General features: G+C 53.9%; 2 protein-coding genes across 3 annotated transcripts; both read left to right on the top strand.

Moving 5' to 3' along the window:
- Window positions 1-1342: 1342 nt before the first annotated feature.
- RNF114 (ring finger protein 114) lies at window positions 1343-7628 on the top strand. 2 transcript variants are annotated; one of them, XM_072879561.1, is made up of 6 exons: window positions 1343-1477; window positions 2140-2290; window positions 3403-3509; window positions 4279-4393; window positions 5295-5402; window positions 5626-7628. In XM_072879561.1, the coding sequence occupies exons 1-6, from the start codon at window positions 1350-1352 to the stop codon at window positions 5689-5691; spliced, it is 675 nt and encodes a 224-aa protein (XP_072735662.1). In that variant the 5' UTR covers window positions 1343-1349; the 3' UTR covers window positions 5692-7628. The 2 variants fall into 2 exon arrangements, with proteins under 2 accessions (XP_072735662.1, XP_072735663.1); XM_072879562.1 differs by lacking the exon at window positions 5626-7628 and having other exon boundaries at window positions 4279-4479; window positions 5295-5372.
- A 4686-nt stretch (window positions 7629-12314) lies between these two features.
- Window positions 12315-16033, top strand: SNAI1 (snail family transcriptional repressor 1). The gene is made up of 3 exons (XM_072879349.1): window positions 12315-12451; window positions 13090-13593; window positions 14854-16033. The coding sequence occupies exons 1-3, from the start codon at window positions 12373-12375 to the stop codon at window positions 15033-15035; spliced, it is 765 nt and encodes a 254-aa protein (XP_072735450.1). The 5' UTR covers window positions 12315-12372; the 3' UTR covers window positions 15036-16033.
- The last annotated feature ends 7358 nt before the right edge of the window (window positions 16034-23391 follow it).

The following is a 23391-nucleotide window of genomic DNA, read 5'->3' as shown; positions in this document are numbered from 1 at the left end:
GCGGACTGCGGACCCCTCGGCCCCTCACGCGCTCCCGCGGCGTCCCAGTAGAGGCCACCCCCCGGGAGGGCTGCCGGCTAGGCCAGCGGCGGGGCACGCCCGCCCTCACGGCTCGGCCTCCCGGCACCGGCCCGGGGGCTGCCGGCGGCCAGCGGGAGGGGGCGGCTGACAGCGGCGCCCCGGACGTGGATGGCGCGGGGCGGGGCACCGCCTCCTGCCGTTGGGAGCACTTCCGCCGCGTGACGTCAGCGGGGCGGGGCGCTAGGGGGCGGGGCGACCGGCTCAGGGCCCGCCCGGGCGAGGGGGGCCGCTCCGGGCTGGGCATCGCCGGGGCTGCCGGGGGACGCGGGGCTGAGGGCGAGGCGGCGGCCGATCGGGCCGGCGGGGCGGAGACGCAGGCCGCGACCGCCAGGGTCGGCGCGGAGCGAGGGCAGCCAGGGCGGGCAGCGCCCGGGGTCCCTCTCGCCCCTCGTCCCTGCGGCTGGGCTGCCGGGCTGCCGGGCGGCCCGTCCGTAACGCGCGGGGCCTCGGCGGTTCTGCTGGGGAGCGCGGAGGAGCTGCGGGCGCGGGGGTGAACCGGCTGGGATGGAACGGGGACGGCTCCGGCGCCATGCGGGTCTCGGCCCCAGGGCCGGGAAGGCGCCGCTGTCTGCCGAAGTCTGGGAGCAGAACGCTGGAGCAGCCTCCCCCCCCGGCCCCCGGGGCTTTCCCCAGGCCGGGACGGCAGAGAGCAGGAACGCCAGCAGGAAACGAAGCGGCCGCTTAATTTCTGTGGGATGCGTTTATGCCCTGACCGTAACAAAGATCGGTTGTTACATCATCGCTCTTTTATAAATAGCTTTTGTACTGCCTTGGTTTGGGGAGCGCAGAGCAGAGCTGCGCTGCCCTTCCCCGGAGCGGTCAGTGGTTACTCCAGAGCCAGAACGGCCGTAACGGCCAAGCAGGGAGGCCGCGGCATCGCACCCGTGCGCAGCCAACACGTAACGGGCAGGCGCGGACCGGGCTCAGCGGTGAGCCCGCGCTGAGACACCCGGGCTTCTCCGCCGCGGGGCTGGGCTGCTGGTGAAGTCGCTCGTTGCCCAGGCGCGGTGCAGGAGCGCTGCCCCTCTCCCCGCCGAGGGCAGCCGCTCCCGCCGGCCCCGGGCGGGGTCCCCGCGGCCCCCACACGCTGAGGCGCCGGAACGGCGCCCCGGGGGCGGGGCGGCTTCGGGACACGCCCCCATACAGCGCCACGCCCGTCCGCGTGACCACGCCCCTGGATGGGCTGCGTCTCGGCTACAGGGGCGGTGCTGCGCCTGCGCACGGGCCGCCCCCCGTTGGGTGCCGGGGCGGGGCGCGGCGGCGGGAAGATGGCGGTGGCCGGCGGCGGTGGCTCCTCCCGCTCCCCGGAGCGGCGGCCCGATCCGCTGTCGCGCTTCACCTGCCCCGTGTGCCTGGAGGTGTACGAGAGCCCGGTGCGCGTGCCCTGCGGACACGTGTGAGCGGCTGCCGGCGGTGCGGCGCGGTGTGGGGGCCGGCGGCGGCGGTTTGGGGCCCTCTCAGCCCTCGGCGGGAGGGGAGCTGGAGCTGGGCCCGCAGGCGCCTTCCTCGGCTGGGGGCTGTGAGGCCTTGGGAGGGAGCCGCGGCTCGGTTGCCCCCAGCCCTCCCCTTTCGCTCCATCGGGAGCGGGGCGGCCCCGGGCGGGCCGGGATGGGCAAGGCCGTTGCCTGCGCGGCGGGGGCTGGATCCCGTGGCGGGGTGATGGGGTCGGGCAGCGCTGCCGGTGGGCAAGGGGCCTCCGCAGGCAGCTCCGCTCTTCAGTAGTGTCTTACGGGTGGCCTGGAGCTTCCATGAAAGGAAAAAAAAAAAAACAGTAGGGAAAAAAGCTAATATTCTTTCATTTTCGATTACTTTGCCTCCTGGAAGATATGGAAACGGAGAGAGCAGAGCACTGTCTAAAAGCTAATAACACTGACCATAACAAACTAGAATCTTGCTCCTCCCTTCATGCACAAGTGTCAACAGGCTGCTGTTTTATTATATATCATTTCTTGAGACTGTGTTATCACTTAGGGCAGAAGATATGGAAGGGCTCTGGATATTTATGTAGCTTGTCCAGGAGGGCTGTTCTCACCACCCACTGTTTCTCTCCCACCCTAGCTTTTGCACTCCATGCCTGCAGGAATGTCTTAAGCCGAAAAAGCCAGTTTGTGGTGTCTGCCGCAGTACCCTGTCACCTGGTAGCAGAGCTCTGGACTTGGAAAAGCAAATTGAAATGACAGAAACCACTTGCAATGGCTGCAATAAAAAAGTATGAAAGTATTTGGACGTTAAGTGCATGAGGTGTGCCTGCTTGGCTGTACTGCTTAGAGGGAAATAAAGTGCTTGCTCTTCAGCTTTCTGAAGAACCAGGTTAAAATATTTGTTCTGATAAGTGCTAAAGGTACTTTATATAGGCAGCACCCAAATGTTGATATTCTTTCCACAGTTTTTTATTGTTACCTCTTCAGGAAGTGAAGTTCAAATGAAAGATACTGATTTTAAAATTATGGGAAAGTACTGCTTCTGAAGTTGCTTCTGTGAGCATGTCTCTGTGGGAGGAATGTTGTAATGAAACAGTGGATGTGGGTTTTAGATAGTGATCTCTTTGGCTCTTAAACAGAAATTTATTTGCTTCATTTGAAATAGTTATGAGTCAAAGTTGTCTTATATGGGTGGTGTATTCCATAGACTTATTGTTTGTTAGTGTCCTGCATGTTGAATACCTGTATGGCATCCTTCCTGTCATTTCCTTTCTCTTTGTAAAGTTGAGCTTCTTAGCATTAATTGAATGTATAAGAAAATATCTTGGCAGATGGCAAAACAACAAGAAAAGGATAGACACACTTAGGTGAGGGTAACAGTCAGTTAATTTCACTTTTTATTTCTGGGTAGTGACTTCATTCTGTCTTCATTCCAGCTGACAGAAAACATTAGTGCCTTGAATTACAGATTTCCTTATTGTAAATTTGAATTTTCATTAATGGGACTGAACAATTAGCAATCAGTCTATACCAAGACCTGTACTAAAAGCCAAATTATTCTCCATATGCTGTCCCTTCTCTTCAGTGACCAGGTAAACTGGCTTTATAGGAAGCATTCTTTTTATACTAGAGTACAGGTTAAGAAAAGTGAGCTGTCCTGAACAGTGTTGTATCTGTAAAATATTACAGGCAGTAAAGTTACAGGTTAACTAATCTATAATCTCAAAGCTTTCCGCCTCGCCAGCTGAGGATTGTGTGGATCCAGTGTTTGGATTTTCCTGCTTTAACACTGTCTGCAGAAAGCTGGTTTGTTTTACATGTTTACTACTTCTGCTTAAAAGTGTGGAAGTAACTGCAAATAGTTTAAACTAACCTTGCTATGCAATTGTTGCCTGCACAGATGTATCTCTCAAAGATGCGTAGCCATGCAGCTTCTTGTTCAAAGTACCAGAATTATATAATGGAAGGTGTGAAAGCTGTAACTAAAGAACCACTTCACAACACCAGGTAACTAGCTCTTCTCTGGAAATACTTGTCTTTTTGGGTCACAAGAACGGGGCTGTTACTGATTAATCATTATAAAATCTCAATTTTGATTCTTCTGAGAAGAGTCCTTTTATCATTAAAAAATCTAACCGCGTTATGGGGTTTCATGCAAACTGTAGAATTTTAGAGTAAAAGCAGACTTTACCTCTTTGCTCAGTTTGGGTGTTAATTGTTTTAATCCTTTCACATTGTTAAAAACTAAGCCTTAATCCTGCATCTGACTGTGCACAGGCAAACTGTTCTGCTTTCTATGTAGTCCATGCACTAGACATCTTAAAGATCAGAGTACTCAGTAAAAGTAGCTATTTTTAAAATAAAATTATCTTTCTGTCTCTTGGTTTTAGTAACTTATAACAAAGGGAAGTCGGAATTAATTGCAGTGCACTCACCTGCATTGTAGCATACTGGGTGGTACCCTGTGCATTAAAAAAAAACCCAAACAAACAAAAAAACCCAAACCAAATAAGATGGCAAATGGCATTTATAACATTTGTAGAAGAGCTCTCATTCTTGTAAATATGGATGATATTAAGAGTTTCTTAAGCTATTGTTCAGAATTAAAAAGCTGATTCTTAAAATTAGCTTGTCTTAATTGCATAGAATAAGACTATTGCTTTAAATTATCTGTATTCTTAAGAGCTGGTAAGACAACTTTTGAGTATTGAATCCTAAAGCTTTTACTTTTAACTTTCTCACAGTGATAAATAATCTCTTTTTCTACCCCAACCAGGAACTTCCCAAATCGCTTTACCTTTCCTTGTCCATATTGCAGCGAGAAAAACTTTGATCAAGAAGGACTAGTTGAACACTGCAAAACATTGCACAGCATGGATGCAAAACAAGTGGTAATAAAAAGTCTTGGTGCAAGAATTGCAATGAAGTCTAGTCTTAAATCCCTTTGAAACAATGAATTAGAGACTTACTCTTGAAGTTAAGTACATATTTATAATTACTCCTGTTAAAGTCAAATGTGGATATGCTGTTCACGCATTTAACTTACATAATTTTGATGTTGGTATTTGATACATTTTCTGGAGGTGACTAGTCTCTATTCCTGTTGCAGCTAGGTCACATCCTCCTTTCATATTTGAAAAATAGTAGACATTCAAAGTTATGCACAGTAACAAACATAAAATTAATAAGATAATTTCAAAAAAATGTCAGGCATTTAATTGTCCCCTCTGCTGTTTTCAGCAGGAAGATATTATAAACCACTGGGGGAAAATGCTTGCAAAAAATAGTGTATCATTCCAGTAATCTTTATCTGCTGATACTCCCTCTCATATAAAAGGAACTGCAAAAAATGGAACTGAATGTGAAACTTTCATTTTTCTGGAAAGTTTTTTGGAATTCCAAATTATTTAGAAGAAAAGTTCCTCTTTTCCCTTGGAGAGAAGTGATCTTTGCAAAGGAGATCAAGGAAACTTTTATGTTACTGAGAAATAAAGTCTGAAATCTTCTAAAGCAAACAGCTGTAGTCAATTCTGATTTTCAGAATGCAGAGAGAAGAGTAAGCTATTCCAGTTCAGAGGTCTAAGACTTGAATTAAAATTATTGGGGGTTATCTGAGGCTTTTGTATTAAATGTCCTAGCAAACTAATTGACATCACTTTGCATATAGAATAGTGATTGTCACAAACCTCAAACTTCAATCTTCCATGTTGTCTGTGTCCTGCCCTTCCTCCTATAAATGTTAAAGCATTTAACCATTGGGGCTTAATTGGCTTTTTTGGGTTTTTCTTGAAGGTTTGCCCAATTTGTGCCTCAATGCCATGGGGAGATCCAAATTACAGGAGTGCTAACTTCATGGAGCACCTTCAAAGACGACATCGCTTTTCGTATGATACTTTTGTGGTATGTGTTTCCTCACCCTTGGAATACAGCCTGATGACTCTTAAAACCCAGCTTTTTTACGTAGCCGCTACTGTGAAATCTCATCCGTGCAGATGGTATCGTGAGAGAAATTGGATTATTGGCAAGTCAAAGGAAGAGACAGCTTTTTTTCTGTTCTTATTTGGTGTTGTGTTAACCAGCATGGCTGTTGCAGTAAAAGAATTTCTGTACCTTTTGTTCATAGGATTATGATGCTGATGAAGATGATATGATGGCACAGGTTTTGATGCGTTCTTTGCGGGATAAATGAACCAACTAGAAGATTACTGTAAAACCAAGCTTCCACAAGGGGGAAATGCCCAGCGTCCTCACACTTCTCCCTGTACATCCCAAGATGAACTCAGGCATCCAGAAATACGGAAGACTTTTTAATCCCTCTCTCAGTTTCAAATCCTGGTTTGATATTTCTGTAACACTCAATCTTTTGTTAACATGGTCTGTTCAGCCCTGTCAGCCTCATTTTCTTACTTGCTTCACACAAAGCTTAATTGTAGATCAACATGGAGGAGACAAATCTGTTTTCCTGTGCCTATTTCTTGGTTTCTTTTGCAGTTGTGTTCATTTGACTGCCTAAAAACAAAAACATTCCAAATGGAATGGCATGAACTAGTTAATAAATATCTCTTCCCAGTCTCATTTACATATCTTAAATAATAGTATGAGAGGTGTATTTGTAGCTCTGTTTTCCTTTAGTGAGACCTCTAGGTGCTAACTGTAATTGTCAGACCGGCTCTCATTTAAAGTGACCTATGATGCCTGTGATTTCATAATCTTTCCCAGTGTTTAAATTCTTATACGCAGCCTCTCAACTATATGGAAAACATGTCTTCAGTATGAGTCTTCAAACTACAAACTTTCTTAGCAAACCTTTGCACGTTTGTAAGCAACTAATTCAAAATATTTTAGTTCTGTGCATGATTATTACTTTTGTCCATACTTTGACCATAATTTCTAGACTGGAAGATAAACTTTAATGTTGGTCTTAGTTAAAATGCATCCTTTTTTTAACCATCTTAGCAAATATTAATCATATTTGCTGGCTTTATGATTAAATTGGTGTTTTTGAAACTGGTTTTCTAGTGATTTTAAGCCTTATGCTGATAGGGGAATTCAGAAGGTTTTTTTCAATACTTCTGCTTTCTATTTAAACTAAAACTTTCATATATATTCCTAGTTTTTCCATCTCTCAAGGCAAGCTGGTAGCAAAACTTACGAATAATTCATAGCACTTGCATACCTTTCTGCATTACAGATTTTAACTGGTGTTTTGAATTCCTGTTCTTCATTTAAATGTTGCTAAAGTAGCTGAAGCTGTACTTAGATTGTTTTCCATATAATGTTATATGTATAGTATGCAGGTATAGCTTTCAAGGGAAAAGTAAAATACAAGCCAGAAAGCAGGATGACAATTCCAGTACATGGTAAATGGATACTCTGTATTCAAGTCTACACTTTTACTATAGAGATTCCTCTTTAGTTTAACATTTTCATTAACTGCACATTCAAGATGCTGAGACCTTAATGATCTAAGACACCTGACCAGAACTTGTAAATCACAGTAGTGTTGAGATGTCTAGTCTAATTTAAGCGTGTTTAATTGGAGCAGTGGACTTGCACCACCACAGAATTGAGTACTAATTAATTTATTTGACCAGTAAACTTAATATCATTGCACTCTGCAGACTGCAGCATAGCCTTACCCTTAAAACAATGAAATGCACCCCAGCTAAAACCTCTTGATTAAACTTTGTGTCCAGCCAGACCTCTAACATATTTAAGTTGAACTTGGTTTTAGTATGTTTTCCCCAACTTGGTATGGGCTATTATAGACTGATCCTTAGGTATCTACTTGGTGACTGGAAGCTTAGTCTTGGGGGGTGGGGTGGAAAATCTCATGGTACTGTGGAAAAAGTACTGTGTTTGGGGTTGGTTATTTTAATGCTTGATCTGCAAAGAGATGACAATGTATTAGTGGTTGGATGGGGATTTCTGGGTTCTGGCTAGAACGCAGTTTGGTGATACCCATTGACCGGAATCTAGACTTCTGCTACTATTCTAAGTGCACTTCCATGTGATTCTGATAAAATGTTTAAGGAGCAGTTGGAAGCTTCCGAGCAATTACTTCGTCATGTTTTTGACTTTTGAAGACAAGTTACAAATAAAGGTCATTTAATTTATAAAATCCTATGTTCGTGTCAACTCCCGTCATTTCTTCCTCGTGGTCCATACATTTCATTTCATCACCTCCCTAAAAACACTTTCCAGCTGTGTAATGGTGCAGGGAGCACAACAGACATTGAGAAATGCAGAGACTTCAACTTTTGGCTTCCATTAAATATTTTGTACCGATTAGTTGCAACTTCATTTATAATCTTTCAAGCAGTGGACCACGCAGGTTATGAAAAATAGTCCAGATCAAGTTCAGAGCAAGTTCTGCTAGAGCTGGGCAGAATGCTGTAGGTGCAGTCTTGTTTGTGTCTGAATACTCCTTATAAGCCATAGAAACAAACTTCCCTAGAGCTTCTTGTCACATCGGGGAAGTGTGACTGTCCAGCAGGGCTTTTCTGCTGAAATCTTTACAGTTCCCATAGCTTTAACTCCTCTGGCTGTCAGGTTTGTGATGTTTACATCCTTGTGTTGTCCTCAGTTTAGGTAGCTCCAAACGAGGAGGTGAAGGCTGGCTTGCAGCCATGACCGGTCAGAAATTGCTCATGCTGAGTGGTTGTACCCTGTCTGTGCAGACTCGTTCCTTGACTATACAACTTGGGTTTGATTCGCATCAATTTATTACTTGGGAATTATTTCACAGAAGGTACAGACCAAAAATATTGACTGGAAAACGCTAGTCCTACTTTAACTTCGATTACATTCATGTATGAGTAAGAAGCAATGTCCTGGCACCTGCTAGCTTGATAACAGCAGAATTCACAGCACTGCTTTCCATGCTGTGATGAGTATCCATAGAACTGCTCAGAGATAAACCTAGCCATAGAGTTCCACGTACTCCAGCTGCTGAAGAGCTTTGTGTATCTATGCTGCTGACTTCAGCTTAACAAATAGGTGTTTATGCATGCTGTGGTATGTCTTACTGATACTTGCTTGTTGATTTAAAAAGACATTCTGTTGAGAGGTGCATGTGTTCTGTGCATAGCCTTGATTCATCTCATTTGTGTGCAGAAACTCGTGATGAAAAAAAACCTTATTATAGAACAAGCTAGTCTGGGCTTCTAAATCCAGTGAAGTGTTACTGCAGAAGAGTGAAGTACTCTGCCAGAGCTGCTCTCACCTCGTCAGCAGCTGATCTTGTAGCTGAAGCAAATCCGAAGTGCCCATTGTTGGTGATAATGCAATCGGGCCACCTGGACCTGTGAAATTCCCCGTGTCTGGCACAGGGAGCCAGCCTTAGGAGGACGATTAGCACAGAGGGAGAGGGACAGAATGGGAGGAGACAAGCTTGCAGTTGAGCTATTTTTTTAAATCAATCTGTCTCTGGTCAAAGGCTGGCCTTAATAGGTCTGATAAATTGTTGTCAGCATTAATTGCCTAACACAAAGGCATTGCTTCATCTGGCATTTCAGCAATAAATCCCCCTGGTCTCCTTACACGGGGCGGGGGGGGGGGGGAATTAGATGTTGTAAGGGATCCCATCTATAATAAAGCATTAATGGTATATTCTGGGTCCTCATGCCACCTGATCGACAAAGGCACAGCAAATTTGCTTTGAGGCCTTTGGCCAGCTATACTGGATGGTCACTGGTAAGACCAGCGTAAGCAGGATTAACCTCTCACGCAATACCAAGGCTATGCTGAGATACAGAAAAGCAACTGAGGGATGTGCTCACAGTCCTAAAGCTTTTCTTTGGTTTAAATATACTAAAAATGACAACGGGGCATTTGCCTGTTCTGGGGGTGGGTTTTTGTTTGTTTTTCTAGTGCAGAGCTTCATGTCACAGTTGCATTGGTCTGTGCTTCATTCTTCAAAAGCAGCTCATTTTTTATGAATAATCTACATTATTCTCCAGGTGATACAAACGAGGACTGTTCAAACCACTGTGAAAAATTCCTTTTCCTTCCTCCCTCCTTCCCCAAAACTCCAGAAAATACTCAGCGCTTAGTGAAAATAAGCGTTGTCGCTACAGGTTTGGGTCTCCCTTCCAGTTCTTCTCACATTTGTTTTTACCTACTACTTACCTAGTACCTTTACAATTTGTCTTTACCTAGTACTCAGACACAGGGCTTTAAAAAAATAATACAGTGGAGCTTCTGGGAGCTGTTTTAGTACCCCCATGCAGTGAGGTTCCCTTCCGCTACCTGGGCGTAGGGGGGATAAGCCCGCCCTGGTCGCTGCGGCAGCCGGAGCGGTGGCCGGCACGGCCTGCGCCGACAGCAGAGGGAGGTCTTGCATTTTGGAGAGAACGGGGCTCGCACCTCCCGGCCCTGTCCTCGTCCCCGTCCTCCTCCGCCGGGCTCAGGGGCCTGCGGTGGGTTTCACGGAGCTTCTCCGGTCTTGCAGTGAAGGTGCACACCTCATCCCCACACCTCATGGTCAGAACTTCTCTTCGCCCCATCGCAGCCTCCTTTGGCGGCAGGAGCTTTGCTCTGCCGCAGGATATTTGAGATGCTTCATGAGCCATGGGGCCAAAGAAGGTAAAAAGAAGAATTTGCAGCAGCCTTGCCACTCTGGAGGTGATTAGCGTGTGCCTGTGAGCTCCTTGGGCCAGTCCATGTGGGTCTGGGGCTGGAGCTGTGCCACAGGCTGGTGGCAGGGCTGCTCTGGCCACCCTGGGGCTCAGCAGCTGCCAGAGCCCGGTGCTCTGGTGCAGGGTGGGCCGGCTGAGAAACCACTGCAATTTCCAGTCCATGAATCATTGCAGAGCTTCCCCTCCCCTCTGGTCTCCTGCTCTCTGTCCTGTAGCTTGCTGGCTCACGGGCACAGGCAGGTCAGGTCACTCTCTCCCTTGATCTCGATTTTTCCTCTAGCACATGCAAGTTTTTTCCACGCGCAGTGGTTGGAACAGATCTGATTATCAACATTTCAGAAAGAACAGAGGAGCAGCTTTGCTTCTTGAAAGAAAACCACCTAGTTGGGTTCCTCATACAAGTGTCCCCAGCGCAACCACATCCACGTCAGGTGGAGGAGTGTGGGGGGGCACCAGTGAGGCGCCGGGGGAGGCACCTGCAGCAGCACCCGGGCTGCTTCCCCCTGCACTGCGGGGTGCTGCACCTCTGGACCCCCGCGAGAAATGGGGTGGACCCGGCCTCTGTGATTTACATCCCCCAAGGCCTTCGGGGGCACATTTTCCCCTGAACTTCAGGCTGATCCAGGGATGACTTGTGCAAACACCTGCTGAAAGCCACAGGTAATTCTGCAGCAAAGGACGGACGGATCCAGCTCCAGAGCACATAGCTGCAGGGGAAGAGTTTGCAAACGCGTCTCGTCTCCACAGGACTGAGTGTGGCTGGCAGGACAAGCTTTCCAAGCTGTTCCTGCCCTGAGGAAAGACTGACAGTGAGCTCAGCTCCCTGCACTGCAGCAGTGCCAGTGGAAAGCTTTGCTCCCCACTTCTGCATTTCATGCTGGTTGTGGCTAAACAGTAACCTGTGGTCAGTGGGGGCTGGCGGAGCAGTGTGTGATGGCTGAGTCACGAGTGGCCCGGCTCCACTGGCCCTTTTTCGAGTGGCAGGGCCTGGCGCTGGCTGGGAGCGAGGAAGCATTCCCAGCAGGTCCCGTTCCCCCTCCTCCTGCAGCCACCGGCCGCCGGCAGCTGTCTTGGCCCAGAGCTGAGCGTGGCTCCTGCAGCAGGTGGCTGGACCCATGCCTTGAGCCCTTCCAGCGGGGAAACCCCCACATGAGCCAGAGGGACGGGGCGAGCTGGAAACACGGGCTGGGCTTTTTAACTGCCAGGCTGGGGGGACCGCTCCGGCCCTGCTCACCACTCCCCCAGCACCCGCTAGCAAGGCCTGGGCACCTTCCCATAGACTCGTGTCCCGTGGGGAGCAGAAAGCCAAAGGGAGCTTGTGCCTCACTGGGGCTATTTGACCCACACTGCCATGCCCGTGGGGAAGGAGTCAGGGGAAGACAGGAGGGAAGAAAACCAGAGGGCAGCTTGTGAGGGGAGGCTGCGCTGCCTGAAACCTGCCCAGCAGAAAGGAGAAGCATGTCCGGGCAGGTGCTCCTGACCCCTGCCTGGGGGAGGGAGGCAGCAAGGGCTGTGCTGGATGCATCCTGCTCCTCCGCAAGTCATTGCCTCTTCCCAGAGGATTAATAACCTGCGGCGAAGCGTGCTCTCCCACCGGGCTGTGTCCCAGCAGTGCTTCGGAGCAGCGGGGCACAGCGGAGGCTTGTCCTAATCCACACCGCAGTCCCCAGCAGTGGGGCAGAGGCGAGGACAGCCACGCGTGGGGGGCCCGGGCATCATGCTCTCGGCACAGCGCCTTCTTCCAGGCCCGCTGCTGCAGGTCTCCCCGGCTCGGGCACACAGGCCGTGGGGCTGGGGCACGGCTCCTTGCCCTGCTTCCCTCCGGAGCACCGGCTGGTGCCCGCAGGGAGCGCGGCACAGGGAAACACTCCGGAGAGAAGCCAGAAATGGCATCATCATCATCATCATCATCAGCAGCAGCAGCAGCAGCACTAGCAGCAGCAGCAGCAGCAGCAGCAGCAGCGGCGGCGGCGGCGGCAGAGGTTTCTACGCCGGCACCCGGGCGGTCAGCGCGGCCGGCCCGCGGGAGCGGAGGCCCGTGGGCGATCCCCGCGGCTCGGCTCGGTCCCCGGCGGCCCCGGGGCCGACACCTGCCGGGCGCCCGCCCCGCCCGGCCCATTGGCTCCGGGCCCCGGGGGCGGCCCCGCGCCGCCCTCCCCGCCCCCGCGCCGCCCCCCCGGCCCCGGGCCCATATTAGCGGGCGCGGCGGCGCGGCGGCAGTGGGTTGCAAGATGCCGCGCTCCTTCCTGGTGAAGAAGCACTTCTCGGCCAGCAAGAAGCCCAACTACAGCGAGCTGGAGAGCCAGGCCGGTGCGTGGACGGGGCGCGGCGGGACGGGCCACGCACGTGGGGCGCTCCGCGGGGTGGTGCGGGGGCTCGGGTACGGGTGCGGGATCTCCTTGTGTCTCCGCACGGAAGCGGGTGGGTGACTGACTTTTTGCAGGGGTGCGGGGGTGGTTTTGTTCAATTTCGTGCATCTCGGGTGGGATGGGGCGCGGGATCCCCCGTGTCCCGGGATGTGGAGCCGCCCCGTGGTGTCCCGGCGTGGGCGGAGGCGCCGGGGGCTCCCCCACGGGGTGGGCACGGGTGCGTGGGGAGCTCCCCGTGATGGGTCCCCTTCGTCGCTTCCCTCGCAGCAGGGCGGGCAGGGGCGCCGAGCCCCCCCTGGGGTGGGGTCTCCTTTGCCCCGGGGTGGGCTGGGGCTCTGGGCCCCCGTGGGGTGGGCTGGGGTCCCGTTGCCCCTCCGGCTCTGGGGTGGGGTGCGGGGCTCCCACGGGAAGGCCTGGGGTCGGGTCCCGTTGCCCCGGGGGTGGTGCGGAGCCCGCCGGGGGTGGGCTGGGCATCCCGCTCCCCTGGGTGCAGAGCCCCGCGGGGGTGGGTCGGGGCCCCCTCGCCCCCGTTCCCACGGGGAGCACCGGGCCCCCGCTGAGCGCTGCCGCCTCCCGCAGTGCTGGCCGCCCCGCTGCTGTACGAGACGTGTCCGCTGCCCGTCATCCCCCCGCCCGAGGTGCTCGGCCCCGGCGCCTACTACCCGCCGCTGGTGTGGGACGCGGGGCTGCTCTCCAGCCTCTTCCCGGGCGGCCCGGGCAGCGAGGCGGCGGGCGGTGCGGCCCCCGCCCTGGACCTGACCGCGCTCTCCAGCGAGGAGGACGAAGGCAAGAGCTCGGGGCCCCCCAGCCCAGCCTCGGCCCCCGCCGCCGCCGAGCGCTTCCGCTGCGCCCAGTGTGCCAAGGCTTACTCCACCTTCGCCGGGCTCTCCAAGCACAAGCAATTGCACTGTGATGCCCAGGCCAGGAAATCCTTCAGCTGCAAGTACTGCGAGAAGGAGTACGTGAGCCTGGGGGCTCTCAAGATGCACATCCGGAGCCACACGCTGCCCTGCGTCTGCAAGATGTGCGGCAAGGCCTTCTCCCGGCCCTGGCTGCTGCAGGGCCACATCCGGACGCACACCGGTAACGCTGGCTCTCGCCCCTCTCCCTCCCTCCCTTATCGCCTCCCGCTTCCCAGCTCCGCGGCCCCCAGCGAATCGCCGGGCCGGGTGTTATCTGGGAAGATAAGGGCTTCCCAAACCCCCTTGGCACATCTCTAAAATGTCCTTTAAATATCCTCTCGGCTGGAACCTAGCAGAGGGTCAAGGCTCGGCTCGTTTAAAAAAAAAAAAAATCTGTGCCGCTGCTGTTAGTGCCGTGCCTGCCCACGGGCCAGCCCATGGGCCACGGTGTGACGGCGCACGCTTCAGCTCGATTTCATAAACTGGGGCTACGAGACTGCTGGAGCACTCCCTCCCGCTGCACCGCCGTGCCCGAAGCATCCCTCCCTGCCCGCGCCCGGGCCTCCCAGCCAGGGCAGCATCCCGGACCCGGCTGCCCACCACCGCGGCCTCCGGCCCGCCGCCCTGCTCGGCAGCGCTGAGCTCGGCTCAAAGCCCGCCCGCTGCCGAGACGCAGGGCAGCCAGGCTCGGCTCGGCCTCGGGCAGGTGCTGGGGCGCAGGGCCGGCCACCCCCCGCACCTGTTGGTGCGGGTCCGGGTGCCGCAGCTGCAGCCCGCCCCGGCCGCCCCTACAATGCATCTCCCGAGCATCCTTTGTGGGGCTGCGGGGATAGTGTAATTGTTACTTGGCACTGATTTCACACCCTCTTAACGTACGAAGCCGGGAAGACTTAATTGTGCTTTCCAAATTGAGCATACGCATTTGTTTCCTCCAAAAGAGTCTTTCTGGGAGGAATTCGCCCTGGCCAGGCTTTTCAATGCGAGCTGGGCGGGAGAAGGGGGAGCGCGGGGTTCGGCGGAGGAAATAGCTATACTCACCCTGGCGCTGGCGCCTTTCAGCCGCTGCCTGCTATGATATAATTAACACATAGTGCTTGGCTTTCCTGCCTCCCTGCAAACCGTTTGCTTGGCTCCAGGCAGGAGACGAATGTCGCGTCTTCGTTTGTACGTGCAACTGCCTTGCCGCTTGCAGATGTTTCCAGCGTTAGTTTTCCATGGTTCGTAGGAGAGGTTTTTCTGGGAGTAGGAAACTCCCAAGTCCGCGGCTTTCCCCGAAGTGAATGCTGTACATACCTCGCCCGGCTTTCCCTCCAAACAATAACAGCCAGCACTTCTTTTCACTGTGCTCTTCACAAACTTTGGCTAATGAATGGCTCCTTCTTTGATATTCCCCATGTGTTGATGCACTGGTTAATTGGGAGCGTTTCTCTTTGTCCCATAGGTGAAAAGCCCTTTTCCTGTACACACTGCAACCGGGCCTTTGCTGACCGCTCTAATCTCCGAGCCCACCTGCAGACCCATTCAGATGTAAAGAAGTACCAGTGCAAAACCTGCTCCCGGACTTTCTCCCGTATGTCGCTGCTCCACAAGCACGAGGAGACGGGCTGCTCCGGCTCTCGCTGAGGACTCTGCTCCCCCGGGCCTCTCACCACGCCAATACCTGTATTATAACTAGTTTCTGTAGGAGTTAGTTTCCGCCGTCGCCATCGCAGTGTGCACCGGGCCGGACGCGGCTACTCCGGCCCTCGAGACCCTCACACTCCTCGCTCGGTGCCTCCTGTGCAATGCGAAGGCCTGATCCTTCTCCCATCCCGGCGTCTGAGGGTGCAGAGCTGGACTCCGGTGCCAAGCGTGGGTGGCAAAGCAAGTGGGTGAAACTCGGGGGGCGCAGCCCTGAGCCCCACCCGCTGCTGCCGCAGCCCCTCAGCAGGTGCTCCCGCTTGCCAGAGGCACTCGGCACCTTGCAGGGTCGGACCTGCACCCTGGCCCCACCGCCGGTATCAAACATTGCGACCATGTAGCTTGGGGGGGTTGGGGTTTTTTGTGTTTTTTTTTTTAAATTTTTTTTACCGTAACCACTTGGTAACTTTTAAGAACCAATATTTTTTTAATGAAGGACAAAGTGTTAACCCCCCCACCCTGAGTGTATATACGCCGCCTGTAGAAGGTGTAACTATGCAATAATACAGTATCCCAGTAGTTGTGAAGCAGCTGCTTCTCCCCAGCACAATGACAATTCGCAATGCCTGCGAGATTAACAGTGTCCATAAAAGGCATGGGTAGCCATTTCAAACACCAACCCTGTTTACAGAGCAGCTATGCACTCAAGCACCTGTTAATATGACTCTTAACAACTGCTTTTCAAGAGAACTGTGACTAATAGCAGGCACTTGTCAGCCGATACAATGGTGGCCTGTCCCAAGGCTGCCCATCGACAGGTGTGTGCCAAAAGCCCTATTTATGGGTATTGACAGGTGCCTCCTGAATGCATCTTTCTTTGGACATTGTTTTCATGGAATCATTACAAAGAGGATGTTTACATTTCAAAGGTACACTGGTATTTATATTTTTGTGCCACAATTTTGTACTGATGAAACTTTTTATATAATTATATACAGTTTATTGATATTCAATAAAATGGTTAATTTATAATAGGGTTTTGTGGGTGCTTAGGGGGAATATGCAGCAGTGAGTGTGGGTGGGGAGTGCTGCGGGGACCGGGGGGGGCTGCGTGGGGGTGCTGGATCCAGCTCTCCTGCTCCCACCCTGCCGTCCTGGCCTCTGGCTGCAGGTGAACGGCAAGTGGCATTCATAGGAGGGGGTCTGCAGAGCAGTTGCCTCTCCGGGGAGGAAAAGGCAGCCTGAGTCAGTTCCTGCCAAAGGGCTGGGGCTGGGGAAGGGGAAGCTGTGCGGTGATGCAGGCTGGGGAGGGGATCAGGCTGCTGGGGGTGCAGCGGATCTCCCTGGCTCCGTGTGGGAAAGTGCAAGGGCCCCTGTCCCTCCCAGCCTGTCTGGGTGGCTGCTGGCTTCTCCACGGGGCTACTGGAGCACCCATAGCCTGGCCGTGTCCCTCAGCACTGCCTGGGGAGCTGGTCTGTGCTGCAGCACGAGGGACTGCCCCACTGGGGCTGCCTCCGGCTCTTGGCAGGCTCCTGAGCCTCCCCGGGGATGGCTAAAGCACCAGGCACCTCAGTGAGCTGAGCCTCTGGGTGGGTGACCCCATGTGGGTGGTGTGGCAGCACCGGTGACGCATCCTGTTATCACCGCAGGGCCCTTCAGCAAGCACAGGTGGGGCTGTCCCTGCGTGCCCACAGCCAGGAGGGGACCGAGGGGCAGGTGCTCCGGGACACCCCAGGTACCTGCCTCTAGGATTTCCATAATGAAACTGTCCCAATGCCCCAAACTGCCTGCCTTGCACCTTCCCAGCCACCTCTGAATCCGGGGTGGTTCAGGGACAGTGCAGCAGGTCTTGCTGCCTGCCTCCCCCAGGGGCTGGGGTTTTGTCCTTCTCGCCCTGCATTTCCTCGGTGCCATCTCCAGGACATTGCTTTTAACCAGGGAATAAAAGCGTGTGCCCCCCAGCACTCATCCCCCCTCCAGCTCGCTGGCGTCCGGCTCCCTGCGCCTCTTCCAGGGGCTGTTACGGAGCAGGAAGATGTGTGTGGCTGTAAAACTGAGCAGAGCTGCTGCTCGGCCCTTCTTTAATTAAGAGCTCGCCCAGTATAAACTGACTTTCCCAGCCGAGTTGGACTCATTACTTGATTATTAAGCAGGGCAGGAAGTTTTGGGTTTGCTCTTGTGTGTGCTTTTTTCTTCCTTTTCCCAACAGGAAGCGGGGGAGGGGCACTAATTACTTTCAGCTTTCCATCCATAAAATCCTGGAGCCGCAGAAGCAGCTAAATAGTTAAAAAAAGACCAATTTTGAGAACAGACCACCTGCAGGAGCTGGAAAGGATGGTCGAGGAGTGGGTAAGCAAGGAGCAGAAGCCCACCGAGCCCTGCTTGCCAGGGAGGCGGCGCAGGCTGTCCCACCAGCCTGGGTCAGCATTGGCTTTGCGGCTCTGACATGCAAAAGCCCTCGGTTACCGCTTAGTGTTAGGGCCCTGCAGCGTGCATCCAACCGCACTGCATGGGCTGCGCCTTACCCCCATCCATGTGTGTCACGGCTGTCACCAATTCGGACGAGAACCCTTTCCCCGCGTCATTTAGGCCGTTGCTTCGTCCCTGCACTGGCACCCACAAGGGAACCCTGCCAGCTCCCTCTCAATGGGCTTCGACGAATATTGGTTAGGCAGACGATGAGAGTTGTGAGAAACCTCCTCCTTAGCAATCCTTCCTGCTCTCAGTTGTGTTCCTGGCTTTGTCCAGAGCCTGGCTGGGACGCAAGGCTTTTAGAGAGAAGGTATAAAACGGGTGGAGGACAGCCTAGGCTCTGACTGACAAATCCCACTGGCATTCAAACACAAATGCAGCCTTAAAACACTGGAAAAAAGAAATGCTGCCTGTTCTGAATCACAAAAGCGCAGCCCACTTGGGCTGCTGCTGCATCTGCTCCCTTCCCTGCCCTGCCCAAGCACCCTGCACCCCGGGGACCCGTGGCTGCTCAGATGGGAGCACCCCGCGCCCCGGGGACCCACGGCCGCTCAGATACTGTCCCGCAGCTTGGGGCAGTGCCTCTGACCTCCCCAAGTAATGCCCAGGTCTGGACCAGCTGCTGCCCTGTCGCAGGGTGATGGACGTGGCCCAGATTCCTCCTCTTCTGACTGGCTGCTCATTTTCCTACTGCAAAAATATTTATTTCTACACTGAGGGCTGTTGGGGGAGCAGAGGCCTGGGGCCCACGACAAGGACACCCTTGCGTCCAGCTCAAACCTGCTGCATAGGTGGGCAATCCCCTCTGTCCTTTCTCTGCCCCCATACACCTTGGGGCTCTGCGATGGAGAATTGCACCCAGGAGCTGGGCCCGAGGATGAGTTGCAATTGCTTTTTCATTTCATTTTCAGAAGGAAACCCCTCAGAGCAGCATCCCTGGCAGCAAGGGCATCTGGCAGTAGTGCCGTGGTCCCCTGCCCTTGGTCCCCTGCGTTTGCCCGAGCAGCGAGTACTGCACGGCAAAGCCAGAGGGTTCACGGCAAAACCTCAGCAATTTTTTTTCCGTGTTTTTCCCCCCCCCTCTCTATTTTAATGCCACAGGAACTAAACACACTGTAAAGCCGCTGCCTGCAGCCCGGCTGTTTCATCCAGGTAGCGCAGGCTGCAGTTTTGGTGGTGGGGGTGGCGGGGAGGGGGCAGCCGGCGATTAACAGGAGGAACCATTTGGTGACCACCTTGTGTGACCATCTGTAACAGATTACGGTGTCAGCGCTCGTAAAAGCCAGGATTCAATCAAGCGCCTGGCAGGTAGCGGGGGGCCCCGCTGGCAGGGGCCATGGTGCCGGGGTGCAGGCTGTGCCGGCTCCGGGCTGCCGCGCTCCCCGGGCGGCAGCACGGCCACGGCGTCGAGCGTTTGAACTCTGCCATTTAATTTCCACGGACCTCCACAGGACCTTTAAACAAGCACGTACGTCCCCTCGGCTCCTGGAGCCCTTTCAAAGACTCCGGGGAAACCACAGAGTGCCTTTTCTTCCCAGAGAGGACTAGTTTTCCCCCCCTTCCCTGACCCGGTGTAGAATTAAGGGTGTTTGGAAACCCACCCTGCCGTGGGACCCTCCCAGGACAGAGAGATGGGGCAGACCTACGCAGAGATACTGGGTTAAGAAGGGCTTTAAGGCTTCCACGCTGCTGTTTGAAATCATCCTGTCTCTGCGGGCATCCGGAGCGTGCCAGAGGGGATGAGAAGGGAAGTGGGTGGATTACAGCCACCTTTGCAAAGGCTAAGCTTCATCTGCTTGGTGATTGAGGGGCTGCAGTTCCCGAAACTGCCTTTTTCACCCCTTTCTTTCCCCATCTCTCTCGGGGTTGGGCACAAGGCACGCCAGGCCCTGGTGCAGTGAGGGCAAAGGGCAGCTCCGGGGCCACTCTGCACCCAAAGTCCTTGGCAAACCCCCATGGGGCATCCTGGCATTGGGAAGAGGAAAGAGGGAAAAAGAAGGGCTGGAAGGTGTTTAAACACGAGGAAAACACTGAGCCCATCTCATGCTCAGCTGAGCTGGGGGCTCCCTGCAGAGCTCACCTCGAGGTGGGGAGCTGGCAGCGGGTGGGGGACAGCTCTCCCGCTGGCTCCCAAAATGCCTCCCCCCATCTCCAGGGCAGTAGGAAGGAAAAAATTTTACACTTTCTTCTCCTGTTGCTGCAAAACTGTCTGATAGAAATGTTCTCTTCGTGATCTCCCGGATCCCCCACAGCCTCCAGAGGAGAGTTTCCAGCATCTGAGCGTGCAGCCCCGGGAGAAGGCAAGCCAAAGCTCAGCCCCTACAAAGCGTAGCAGCCTAATTCTTCTTTTGGCTCTTACCTTACCTAGAAAAAGCTGAATAAACAAACAGAAACCAGGCAGGATCCAGGGAAAGGCCCATTATTAAAGTCAATCACTGGACGGCTGTTTCTGATTTGGGGAAGTGAATGACCAGACCCTCACAGCAGAAGCCGGGACGGCTCATGGGGCGATCAGCAGAGACAACACGGGTTTCCCACTCCAGATACCTGAAACTGTGGGAGGCCTTGGAAGATGTGTGCATTTATCCTCGGCTGGGCAAGAAGGGCAGCAGGTGCCGGTGCAGGCTCAGCGAGCCCCTGTCAACAGGCAGTCCTGGTGAAAGCCTCTGTCCATTAACAGTTCACCATAAGGAGGGGGGTTCACAAACAAGCTGCAGGTGTAGCTATTGTTTTTGTGGCTCTGGGCTATTGACACAAGCAATAATCTCAAATTAATCTTTAATCGGATGATGAACTGATATCGTGGGGCTGGGGAGGTGCGAGTCTTCCCATGGAGACAAAGAGCATGAAAAATGTGGAGAGAGGGAGGCAGGGAGACCTGCGGAAGGGGAGTGAGGCCGAAGGATTAAAATAAAGATCATTTCTCCCTGCAGATGCAGGCGGTCTGGACTGCAGCATCACCGTGGTCTTGCTGCTGGCTGCGCTCGCCTTTGCGACGGCATCGCCTCTCCCCGGCCACGCTGCCTGCGAGTCCCTCCCTGCGAGTCCCTCCCTGCCCGTCCCCGCGCCGGCGGGGCGAGGGGCGATGCCCGCCCCAGGGCTGCACCGTGCTCCGGCAAAGCATCAGCCACCTGCCAAAACAGCGCGAGCGCGCGCCTCGCTGGCTCACAAATCAGACTGTGAATCCTCTCGGCAGAGGCCGGCTTTCTGCTGGGCAAAGTGAGCACAAACTCCTCGCCCCAAGCGCGCTGGGCATCTCCGCTCACCCTGCGGGGTTGAGAAACACTGTCCCAGGGCTGTCTCACCTTCCAACTATTTATGTCCCCTGCGCAAATGTCGTGGCAGCGGTCACGGCCGGCGGGAGGACAGGCAGCGCCCGGCTGCGCTTGCAGGGGTTTGGGAGACCATGGAGGGACGGACAAGCCCAATACTGTTGTGGGTTAAACGGTTGTTTCTCCTCTTTCGTTCTCAGCCGGTCCCGGCGATGGGGAAAGCTTTGGGGACTGCTGGCACTGCCCCCCCAGTGGGCACGAGTTCGTGTGGGGTGGGAGCGGGTCTCTGTCCCCAGGCGGGTGATGGGTAGGGCTGAGCAAACAGCCAGGAGCGGCCACGGATCCCTCTGCAGAGACACCCTCGCCAGACCCCCAAGCACTTCACAACCCACTCCATTAACGGCAGTGGGTTAAAAATGAAAGCCATAAAGCCGTTATATTTAATTTCTTCACCTGAGGATGAACAGTTTAGCACAAGGGACACAAGCGCACACACAACAGCGACCCGTGTCCTCCCCACAATGAGAAGTGCAAGAGTTACCAGCCTGCGCCGACAGCTTTACAATAGCAATGCTGTGCTGTAACTTATTGGAGATCTGCCTAGAAAATCATCAGAAAGTATTTTAAATCCAGCATAACATACATATTTATGGATCACCTTCTGTTTTACTGGGCTCCCTGAAAGCAATGCGAGGCCTGTTTTACTTTTCTCAATAAAAAGGCTCACATTTCACATACGAGGAGATTGGCGTCTCCCTAGCTAATTAATCCGGGTTCCCCTCCACCTCTGCATTTTCCACGCAGGGTTATGCTGGCGACACTTTGTCTGTGGCCGCTCCGGGGAGGACGGTGCTGCACATTAAGCCTCCTTTGCCGGCGATGCGCTGGAGGCAGAGCGGGGCAAGGCGAGGAAGTGGCGGCGTGTTGTGGCACAGAGTCATGGCCCGTTATAAAGAGCTTCAAGGGCCTGCATTATGTCATTACTCAATTAGCCTGTTGGTAATAGCACTTCATTAGAGAGACAGTTCCTATTCACTGGCCCTAATCCACTTTCTAAAGACAGGGCTGGAGCCATTGATCGCTTTTCCCGCTTTCCCGAAGAGGCAGAAAGCGGGTTTGGAGAGTGGCCCCGCGGCGGGCAGGGGAGAGCGATCCCACTGCTGCGGCCAGGGCAGCCCCCCGCCACCCTAAAACCGAGCTGGGGGCAGCCCTGGCAGCTCGGGGATGTGTGGGGGTGCAGAGCACCTGCTGTTCTCACCAACCTCAGAAATCAGGCTGTTAACCAGGGAACGAAAGAGTTTTGGTGTCAAACCACCATAGGCAACCACAGCTGGGGACATGACCCCTCCTAGCCTGGCCGGACGGGTTGGTGAGCCGGTGCCAGGGATGCTCTCGGGGGGCCGGCTGCAGGGATGGGCACTGCCTGCCCAGCCTGCACCTCGCTTCTGTCCACAGTGGGGGCAGAAGGAAAAGCCTCTCTTTTTCTTTTTTTTCCTTTCCTTTTTTTTCTTTTTTTCTTTTTTTTCAGTCCCGTCCCCCCGCCCCCCCCTCTGTGACATGCAATGCTCGGTGGAAACTGAAGTGGGGTAGGAAGTGGAGCGAGAGCCGCGTGCAGGAAACTGATGTGTGTCAGGAAAGGATGTCAGCACCGACGGTGGGACCGAGAGGCCAACAGCTGGCACGGGAGCTGCCCCCGCCCCGCCGGCGACTTGCTGATGAGAGGGACAGGAAGCGAAACAGAGCCCTTCCTCTATAAATGGAGGTATCTGCTTCCATTCGAGGTGGTGATAGAGCAAACCCGGAGGTGCAGGGAGCTCCCAGCCCGCGCAGAGGTGCCCAGATGGGGCAGCACCACAGGGCTGGGAAGCGTTCCCCATGTCCTGCCCACCCTGTTGGCTTCAAAGCCATTGGGCTCCTGCACCCCACAGGGACCTGGTCCCCCAGATCGCCCCACCACGACGGCCAGAGCACCCTCAGCTACGGCCCCGTGCGAGGCTGCCGCACGGCTGGTGCTTGGGCCCTCATCCTGCCGCAGCCCCCAGCGGGACACCAGCCCGCAGGCACCTCGCCCACCCCACGTCCTCCTTCCCCGGGGCGTCCGTCAGCCAGGTGCCCCCTTCATGCTGTGCTGCCATGGGAGGAGCCGGGCTTGGGGTTTTTCCCTCCCCCATAAGAAATAACCATTGCTCAGACTTCAGAAAGATGCAGCCTAAGCACAGAAGTTATTTTAGGTCAAAAGATGTACTGGGGTAGGAAAGTTTACTGCCCTTGTTATGGCAGCTGCTGTCTGTGATCAATATAATGCAATTTTTCCCCCCCAAAACCTCACTTTACAGCAATAGCCTTCCATCGTCACTTCCACTGGGCTGGAGGGCACCAACGTGGAGCCTCCATTTGCTGGAAAAATTAACAGTTATTAGTACTTGTGACTCAGGTGAGGACCTGAAGGCCAGTTTTTAAATGCAGATACTGTGGCAGATGGCAACTGGTTTCCCTCAGACGGTCTTCAGAGCATGCCAGGAGCCAAAAGAATGGCTGGCACGTGCCTGAGGGACAGGGACTGTGGTCCTTTACGACTGCAGGGGAGGAAGGGAAGGCTGGGGGGTCACACATCA

Source organism: Ciconia boyciana, chromosome 14, assembly GCF_034638445.1.
Source record: "Ciconia boyciana chromosome 14, ASM3463844v1, whole genome shotgun sequence".
NCBI lineage: Eukaryota > Metazoa > Chordata > Aves > Ciconiiformes > Ciconiidae > Ciconia > Ciconia boyciana.
Note: the sequence above shows the minus strand (reverse complement) of the source record. Positions and strands in the feature narration are given on the sequence as shown.

Excerpts from the sequence above, each read along its gene's own strand:
- RNF114 (XM_072879561.1), top strand. The coding sequence starts at position 1,350 with ATGGCGGTGGCCGGCGGCGGTGGCTCCTCCCGCTCCCCGGAGCGGCGG. Across the intron at positions 2,291-3,402 it reads GCAATGGCTGCAATAAAAAA|ATGTATCTCTCAAAGATGCG; the intron begins GTATGAAAGTAT and ends TTGCCTGCACAG. Across the intron at positions 5,403-5,625 it reads TTTCGTATGATACTTTTGTG|GATTATGATGCTGATGAAGA; the intron begins GTATGTGTTTCC and ends TTTTGTTCATAG.
- SNAI1 (XM_072879349.1), top strand. The coding sequence starts at position 12,373 with ATGCCGCGCTCCTTCCTGGTGAAGAAGCACTTCTCGGCCAGCAAGAAG. Across the intron at positions 12,452-13,089 it reads CGAGCTGGAGAGCCAGGCCG|TGCTGGCCGCCCCGCTGCTG; the intron begins GTGCGTGGACGG and ends CGCCTCCCGCAG. Across the intron at positions 13,594-14,853 it reads CCACATCCGGACGCACACCG|GTGAAAAGCCCTTTTCCTGT; the intron begins GTAACGCTGGCT and ends TTTGTCCCATAG.